Source organism: Sciurus carolinensis, chromosome 4 (genome assembly GCF_902686445.1).
Source record: "Sciurus carolinensis chromosome 4, mSciCar1.2, whole genome shotgun sequence".
Taxonomy (NCBI): domain Eukaryota; kingdom Metazoa; phylum Chordata; class Mammalia; order Rodentia; family Sciuridae; genus Sciurus; species Sciurus carolinensis.
Window position 1 is genome coordinate 76,960,016 of NC_062216.1, and position 10,037 is coordinate 76,970,052.

A 10,037-nucleotide genomic window follows, 5' to 3' on the forward strand; every position below is an offset into this window, starting at 1 on the left:
TAATATAAATGCCTACTAGTCAACTCTAAATGGACACTTTATTGACAGTGAAGTTTAACAAAACTATCTACTATAAAATTATGTAAGAGTTATCCTAATGGCAAAACAGACTACATTCTCAAGAATATTCCTACAATATGTCAGCCAGCTTTGTATATTTGTTCTTATAGCTACTTTCACTGTAAGCTAAACAATCATTTAAAAGTCTATCTATGAAGTTAAATGTGTAGAATGCGTATTATATTGTGATGTAAAGGACATTTACTTTCCCAAATGTGTACTATCTAAAAGCACTACCATGATAGAAATGAAATGATGTTATTGAATTCAGATTATTTTCATTCCAGGAAATTAACTTTTAAGTATGAAAATTAGTGAAGGGAATTACATCAAGTCACTAACTTTGTATTATTTCACTTTGTTGTTTTCCTTCCATTCCTAAATCTAAGTAATATGAAGCCTACAGATACCTCAAATTTTTGAAAGATCTATTTATAAAAGATTCAAGAATTTAGATGAATTCTAGGTCATAATTAATAAGGCTTCCTTCCAACATAAGGCTATGAACATCTAATTTAGCTCCATATCAATTCAAATAATATTAGATTTGCTTCTCATAATAGGATAGACTATATATCTGCTATATATATATATATATATATATATACTATATATATATTTTTACCTATGAATTTTCATCAAAAACTGGTTCATTTAAGCAATAAGATTTAAAGTTTCCTAGGGCTAAGATGAAGCATTAACTTTTGTTCTTTGAAAGAATACACATGATGGAATATCTCTTGGTTTGGGGTTGAAGATAAGGAAACAGGAAACAAATACATCTACTCCTTTACCACAGTTGTTATTATTTTTGTGTTTTTATGTTCAAGGTCCATGTATCTCAGAACAGCCATGAAAGGGCTTCCTGGAAAACAAACCAAACCAAAACAAAAACCATGTGTCCCAACTCACATGGTTCTATTCGACCAGGGAGAGAAGGATCACACACTGGCAGACTCTGTGATTTTAAGAAGGGAACACTGCATTTTGCAAAGTCATTGAACTCTTAAGTTCACTTCAGTCAAGGGGAAACCATGCAGGATGAAGATGGCTACATCACTTTAAATATTAAATCTAGACAGCCACCTCTCTCCTCAGGTAAGAATATGGACAGCCATCCACCTGGATATTTATTAGTGAAACAGGTCAATACTATTTTCTCTTTTGCTACTAGTGATAGCATGTATAGTTTTACTTTTATATCTTTTTATTTATTTTTATTGTAAACAAATGGGGTACAACTTGTTTCTCTGATTGTACATGAAGTAGAGGCTTTTTTATTGTAAACAAATGACTTTTATATCTTTTCTTGAATGTTCTTTCTCTGAAGTATTTGAATAATGTCTACAAAGGCTCATATGGACATATTTAGAATATAAACAGCAAAGATACAAGTAAGGATCATGATTTTAAGGTTTCTAGAATTTAATACTGGAAGGCCCAGAAACCAAGGGGATAAAGAAATGTAATGTTTGAAAATTCCATTTTCTGAATGTTCGTAAATGGATCTGTTTCTACAGTTGTTGCTTATTAAAGTAACTATTTATGTTGGTGGCACATGCACCAAAAAAAGACAAATTACATGAGATCTTAACAGCCAGATGTTTTAGCTTGGAAAGAGAGAATCCACTGGGAATGCAGATGGATGTGTGGTGTGGAGTGACTTGTGCTTATTATCCATGATCACCACGGGAACAAAGGCAAGTTCTGCCTTGGCCCTTGATGAGACTGGAAAATCCTGAGAAGGCAGGTGGGGGTGGAAGGATCATCTGCTCCCTGATGTCTTCATTGTTTGTCTACAGTTGACCCTGCTTCTTCTTCTTGGTGGCGCGTGATGGCTTTGGTTCTGCTGATCTTGTCCGTGGGGATGGTTGTTGGGTTGGCAGCTTTGGGGATTATGTGTAAGTATTGAATTTTGCCAAAGATCTGATCTGAGGCAGGCAATACCTAAGAGTCCTGGTCTATGCCGCTCAGTTTCTTGTCAGTATTTTCTAGTTGTCGCACTCCAATCAGCCTATACACAGCTGCCAATATATTTCAAATGAAGGAGAACTTTGACCTTTATCTCTGATTAAAATCACTTTTAATTCTTTCATTAATTGTAACCACTTTCAGAATTTAACACTGGTCCTTAAGATCTTCTTTAGTGTGGATCCAAACTATCTTTTGAAACTTCCCACTTACCTAATACATACATATCCTAAGACCCAGCCAACCCAAAGTTTTCTTAATTTCATAAATAAATCTGAATTCTCCCTGTCTGAACAAATTCCCTTGTTTGATCTATTCCCTCTTCCTGAAATATCTTCCTTCCTATTTCATTTACTGAAATATTGGCTTTCTTTTCCTGGAAATCAAATGGCCCTACAATGTCATATTGTAGGTTGTGTAGTCATTACTGGTTTGTATATTTATTTTTATAAGTTATTTTAGATGTTTTTATTCATCATATTTTATCTATGTGAATATTGCAGTTATTTTAAGTATAATAAGAAACCAATATGCATCCTTAAATGAGTTAATATTTTGGTATTACATGATGAACAGACAATAACTGAGGTCACTCATCTCTATGATGTCCACTCTGAAATTTGTATTCAAGGAAATGTTAAATGACTGCCTTGGCATATTATTTGATCATGGAATCTTCTTCTTTGTGATTATCTCCTTCAAATAACTCACTAATTCTTCTGGATAGCACTTAAGTGTCTTTTACATATTTCTTACTTTGTTCTTTATATTCTCCTTTACTCATTCTTTTTCATATATTCATGCATATCCAATAATCTCGTCACATACTGGCCATTCTGTAGAAGTGAAAATTAATGGAAGATTGTTGCATCACCTTTATGATCCTGACTACAAATTATGATTTATCTAATTTTTATACCTAGCTGTCACACAGCAAAAGTACCTACAAGCTGAGAAAGAAAGTCTCTCAGGAACTCTACAACAATTAGCAAAGAGCTTCTGCCAAGATTTAATAAAACAATTAGAACAAAAGCAAAAGGGCAGTTTCTGTAAGTATGATTTAGTAACCTCTTCCTCTCTCCAACTCCTAGAACATTTCTGTGATGGTAAATAAAGGGAGTCTTGTAGTCAGTGAAAACCAAATGTGGGGAAAATGTGAGTGGCATTTAGAATGATGAGATCCCTACACTTGGTTTCTCCTTCAGACCACAAATGCAGCCCCTGTGACACAAAATGGAGGTATTACGGAAATAGCTGCTATGGATTCTTCAGACACAACTTGACATGGGAAGAGAGTAAACAGTACTGCGTGGACATGAATGCAACTCTAGTGAAGATTGTCAACCAGAATATTCTGGTAAGAAGATTCCTATGTTAAACATGTTGGAAGCTTAAAGGGAAAAAACTGTAATATTTGATCCGTTTCTTTCTTTTTAACATCTTATGTCTGTAATACTCTAAGAAACTTGTCAAGCTCAGTAAAAATTACAGAGCTCAAATATTCAATCTAGTCATGTTCCTCAGAATCACTATAGTTGGTCAGTAAAACTGACTTATACCTTTCTGAGAACTAAAGTGCATGGTGGATCTAACAAGAAAAGTCAGTCAGGGATGTTCCCCATCACTAGTGTTCCTGTTACTCTAACAAGCTGCACCATCTACTTACTCTTTCTGTAAGCTCAGACTCACAGAGAATAAAGTTTATTTAGATATAAACTTTACCTTCCATTCATGCAAAATAGGAGAATGCCCCCAAATCTCAACTTCAAAACAGATTAATTGGAGACTAATTCAATTAAGTAATTGAATCTTATTACTCTAGGGTGATGCCAGGGTAAAGATTTATAAATAAAAGAAGTAATATAATTTGTGAAAAAGAATGGAGGAAGGAAGGACTGTATAGAGGGAAAAGAGGGGGTGGGAGGGGTAAAGGGGGGAAGGGAAAAAAATAACAGAATGAATCAAACAACATTACCCTATGTAAATTTATGATTACACAAATGGTATGCCTTTACACCATGTACAAACAGAGAAACAACATGTATCCCATTTGTTTACAATAAAAAAATTAATAATAATTAAAAAAAATTTGTGAGAAAAAAATAAATGCTGAACTTGAGATGGAATTAGCCATCAGGTCCTACAGTGAAGCACATAATGTGGATATATTTTAAAGAAAAGACCAGGATAGAGCAGAAAGTTGGTAGACAGCTCAGACTTTCAGGAATAAGCAGTAAGAAGTGACATTTACACAATATCTCCATGAAATGTCACTCTGAGTCAAATATCTGTCAAGAAATTCAAATTATTTTTTTCCAAGAATGATTCCCACCTGTTATTCTGGAAGGCATGAGAGTATACACCTCCTTGTAATTTTGTTCCATTGATTGACAGCCCATTCATTCACTGGTTCAATAAATGTATATTGAAACTGTTCCAGGACCTTGACCCATGCATTTAAAAAAGAGAGACAAAAAAATCCCTAGGAGCATGTATTCTAGTTGGAATGATAGGAAGTGAATAAAACAAATAAATTCAGTATATTGGATGATAGTAATCATTATTAAGTAGAAAAAAGTAAATCAGGAAAGGTTTGATGAATGTAATTTGTAAATCCCTTTCAGAAAGATGTTATAAATGTTTTATTTTCCCAGTCAACTAAAACAACATTCTTTATGTACCATAAGCAATAAAACCAAAGCAAATCGAGTTTAATTCAAAGGACTAAAAATCTCATCAACAATGCATTTCTTTTTATGTTCCTTCTCTAGTTGTTTGCCATTCTTCCTATTTGAATCATATTTCCTAGTCCATTTGGAACTCTAATCTTCAATTGATGGAAAATAAAACCATAGATTATATAAATATAGGAAGACTGGAACATCAACTATTCAGTGTCCAGTTTTTCCTATATCCTACAAGCTTTTTAATACTCTGAAACAACTCAACTTGGTACAATTCTAAATGCTAAGTAGAATCCATTCATACTAACATATACATATAATCTAATATTTTGTGCAAGGTCTTATTATGAAGCTTTGTCTTTGTCATTATGAAGAGTTGTGGAGATATTCTGAGCATTTTATATTTATTTATATTTATAATAGGAATACATCAAAGCCCGGACCGTTTTAATTCGTTGGGTTGGCTTATCCCGTCAGAATTCTAACAAAGCCTGGATGTGGGAAGATGGTTCTGTTCTCTCCAAAAATATGTAAGTCACTGGACACCTGAACAGAAGGCACTACTAGAAACATTCATTCTGGGATCCCATTTCCTCTTAAGTACAGGTTACTAAAAATTGAGATCTCTCTATACCCTACTATGAGTTTTTTAAGCAGTAGCTAAGGAGTCATTGATACCCTAATTACTCTTAACCAGAGAACACTGATAAAAAGACAATTCTATTTTTCCTTCCCTTCCATTCTTTTTTATCTGCATCAATATTCTCAATATTTTCCTGTTATGGTTTTGATGTGAGGTGTCCCCCAAAAACTCACATGTAAGACAGTGCAAGAGAGTTCAGAGAAGAAATGATTGGGTTGTCAGAGTCTTAACCCAATCAGTGATTTAATCCTCTGATAGGGATTAACTGAAATCAGGTCCACTGTAGGTCACAGGGCAATTCTAATGTTCATGTAATGAGGCTCCATCCTTCCACAAACAATCCAGGCAAATGGCCCAATTGCATTGAGAGATGAGTTATTTAACATGGCTCTCCAATTTCTAATTTCAACATATTTTGTTCAACCTATATATAAAAATCACAGAACCGCTCTCCAATTAAAATTTAAACTGATAAGAAAAGCTTGTACAATTTGATCATTATTTAAATTATTAATTAAGCATTCAACAAATATTTATTAAGTCTTTACTTTGGGAAGGAACCCAGGACATCATAACTACAACAAACCTCTTGTAGACCTTGGTCTGTATCACTGGCTGCCTCAGTCACAATATTATAGGCAAAGTAGTATCCTCTCTATTCTTCCCACAAGTCAAACTCAGTTTTGTTTTTGATCTGTTTGTTTTGTTAGTTTAGTTTCTTTAGGGGTGTGACTGAAGGCTTTTGTATCTACTGGTTTTTCTTCTAGAATGCTTTTCCTCCACAACTCCAGGTTTTGCTCCCCTTTTTGAGTTGACTTTCTGTTTAAACATTGCTTGTTCTGTGAGATCAATTCTAATTACCTGAACTAAGTTAGTCCCCCTCCAATCCACTTCCACACAGTTCGTCATACCTTCACTGTTGTGTATCTTCATAATTATTGTCACTGTCAAATTTTATTGTCTGTTTGTGGGTTCCTTACCAATATTGCACTGCTGTCACATAAGATCCCCAAGTGAAGAGAGGGTCTTTGTCCCTATTTTCCACTCTGTCCTCAGTACTTTGAATATCTCTGACACTTGACACGTTCACAGATATTTGACAAATAAACTAGTAAATATATATTCCTCATTCCCTCATCATAAGCAATCTAGCAAGGGGTATAGACAAGTTAAAGGGCAAATACAATGCAGCATGCTGTCATCAATCTACTACTCAATAACTAAGTCCTCAGTTCAAAAATATCCAATCAACTGTCTTTTCCTTGAGCTCAGTCCCATCTTGTGCAGCTTTCTCTATAGGCTCTCCCATCCCCTATCTGCTTATCTGAATCCTAGTCTTCCTTCAGTACTGATGGTGTAGGGAATGCCTTTGCTCATCATGTCAGAACCATATCCTTCCTTTTCTCTGGACTGCCCCGTACTTAGTGTTCACTGCTTATTGATTTTATACTATATTACATTTCTATTGGGCTTTCCAAATGTACATACCATGTATTCTCAAGCAGACTTGGAAGTTTCTCAATGGTGAGAATGTTGGGGGCTTTGTTGCTGCTGCTGCTGCTGCTGCTGCTGCTGTTGTTTTACATTTTTCCCATCATCTCCAGTTTGTGTGACAGTGTTCTACACCCAGAGTTTGACTGTTGATTGTTTATTCAATTTTCAAAGGTATGCACTCTATCTTTTTTTATTCACAGGCTTGATCTTTCTGGAGATAGAAGAGAAAACATGAATTGTGCTTATTTTCACAATGGGAAAATCCGCCCTACCTTCTGTAAGGACAGACATTATTTAATGTGTGAGAGGAAGGCTGGCTTGGCAAAGGTGGAACAACTGCTTTAATACAAAATGATAGACAGATATCAGACAAGTGATGATTGTATAATAAAGGATCTGGATGAAGAAAATATTGCCACAAAATTGCTCATTTCTCCTTTTCTTCCTCTTGGAGTCATTTTTATATTATTTTTACTTCCAACACCACTTGCCTAGTCCCTTCTTTGCACATCCAGAAGCCAACATGTGAGTTGATCTTTTACTTTTCAACTGCTCTATTTTCCATTAATTTTCTCTTCTTATATTCCATTGCTTATTTTCTGATCATACTATGATTCACTGCATCTTCAGATACACACATATTAAATCAAAATTTGGAGAAGAAAAATTAGTGCTTAATTGATGTAAGCTGTGCAAAATATCTAAGAAATACAGCATAAGGTTATAGAAATGATACTAAATATGGAATAAGGAGAAAATTTAGATGATGTGGTCCCTTAACTGAAGTATAGCCATGAACAAGTCATACAACCTCCTTAACTTCCATTTTCTCATATTTAAAATGAGATGACTGTTACCCAACTAATAAACTTCACCATTCTACAACCTAAGATAAACTTAAGAGTATTAACTATACCAGAAACTCTATTAAGCAGAGACTGCCTTCCCTGTTCACTGTTCTATGATCAGCACCAAATACAGTGAAGAGGGAAGTGTTAGTCTTTGCTTAACAGAGTTCACAGGAAACCAAAAACTGTGTGTTTTGCATTATTTGAGACAGTTCTTTAGAAAACATCTCAATCAGTAAAACAGTGTACAAATATCATTACTATTTTAAGTCCACTTCTGATCAGACTCAATGCAGAAATTTTCTGTGCAAAACAAAGAAAATGAAGTTGACCTCATGGGTTTATAAAATGAGTAAATGCCTCTTAACAAGGCCCAGAGATTAGAAAGCAGAAGAAACATGTGAAAGAGTTTTATCTAGTTTTTTTTTTTTTTTTTTTTTTTTTTTTTCCCCTAAGAGGTCTATGTTTGGCTTTTGCTGAATAACTCAGGAAGTATTTATGGAGTATGTGGTCAGGTACCTTTTAACAGGATAACAAGTAAAAATTGCCTTTCTTTCCCACAGTTTCCTTTCTCTAACAATTTATGAACATGATTCTCCACCAACTAAGGTGTTTGTTAAAACATGGAGATATTCCATCACAAATACTGATGTTCTCAGTTTGAAGGCTGAGGAGACAGAGCCTGTTTTTAACAAGCACCTCCACATGATTCTGATACAGGTAGTCTTTAATACATTTCAAAAAACATTTCTTTAGAGCTTATGTGGCTTTGGGTAAGTAATTTAGTCTCTTTACAACTCAGTATTCTCATCTATGAAATAGGTTCAATGTTATTTCCTTATCCAGAAGGCAATTGTGCAGATAGATCAGTTAGTATAATGATACAAAGTAGTGGTCAGGGTTTTCAGCATGTAATACTTACTCAATAAATATGGGTTATTTTTATAGCTTCATGCACAACTCCCAAGCATTCTTAAATCTTTATCTGACTATCAATAAACAAGAAGGTGTAGGAAGCTGAAGAAAAATATAACAAATTCTCCAGATTCTGCTTGTGTCAGAGATCTTGTGTCAAGTGTTTAGAGATCTTGGATTTGGGAGAATGAGGTCATTATTTTCTTTTCTTTCTTCCTTATTTTACTTTTCTCCTTTTTTTGGTGCTGTTGCTTCTTTATTTTCTTTTGTTTTTGAGCTGGGGTTTGTGACTTGAACATCTCATGGTTTTTAATTGTTTATTTAGAGAAGTAAATTGAAAATAATAATTCAGAAAAGTGCTCCCAAATCCGAAATATCTCTGAATTTTACTGTTTCTGATTTCCAACATGGAAAAGCAATATTTGCATATATAGAACATTCATATTTAGAAGAAATGCTGTCTACCAACCAAGATTACTTTATAGCTAAAACACAAATAAAAGATGTAAACCAATTAAAATATGCCTACAAAGATTCTTTTTTCTGGTACTCACAGCTAAAGCATCTTATACATGAAATAAGAATAACACAGACATTAATAAAACGTATGCTATGATCAGGCCACTTAGTGTCAAATATTAAACTAAATGTGAAACTTACTAAGTGAATTTCAGAAAATTTTGATTTTACTGTGCTTCAATTTACAATTAAGCTACACTATACTAATAGTAGTACCCATTTCATGGAGCTATTGTAAGAATCAAAAGAATTCATGTGAAAGCCCTTTAAAATAGTGCAATAAACAATGAACAGCAAAGTACAGGAAATATGATTAAAATAATCAAATATAATCTGTGGAGTATATTAATCTTTTACTGGAGGAAACCACTGGCCCTCCTAAAGAAATTTATTAATGAATATACTGTAATTGAGAAAATCAGGTCTTTCTGAACCTGATTTTTAGTGCTAATAAAATCTGAGGAGAAACTGGAAATGAATAATAGCTAATAGAACTTTCGTTCATGTCATTAGTGTCAATTCACATTTGGTATGATTATGGCTTCTTCCTCTTTTTCTCCTCTAAATAGAACTTGTACCATTTTAAAGGTTACATGTGGTTAAGTCACTTTTTTTTTTTTCAGATTAGAATCTCAGGTAACAGGAACATCATATGAAATGTTTAGAGAATGTACTGGATATTTTTCATTTGTCCCTAGAGATCTTCTCAGCCCCTTCTTGTGTCTTGGGAAGCTGAATTCAAAAAATGAATACATTATCTAGACAAACTTGGCCTCTGGTTTCCAGTTACTTCAGCCAATGGAAGGCACTGGCAAAGATTAAAAGTATAATATTGTTTCCACTCTCTTCAGGGACTTAGCTTAGCAAAGGTAGTTTGTTCTATGTGTTAGTTTGTGGCCCTGG

At 34.0% G+C, this 10,037-nt stretch overlaps 1 protein-coding gene across 1 annotated transcript; it reads left to right on the top strand.

Annotated features, from left to right (window-relative positions):
* Positions 1–1,016: 1,016 nt before the first annotated feature.
* Clec1b (C-type lectin domain family 1 member B) lies at positions 1,017–7,220 on the top strand. Its single transcript, XM_047550720.1, has 6 exons — positions 1,017–1,158; positions 1,863–1,961; positions 2,955–3,080; positions 3,237–3,388; positions 5,139–5,245; positions 7,053–7,220. Exons 1-6 carry the CDS (start codon positions 1,095–1,097, stop codon positions 7,195–7,197), a joined length of 693 nt encoding a protein of 230 aa, XP_047406676.1. The 5' UTR covers positions 1,017–1,094; the 3' UTR covers positions 7,198–7,220.
* Positions 7,221–10,037: the final 2,817 nt, after the last annotated feature.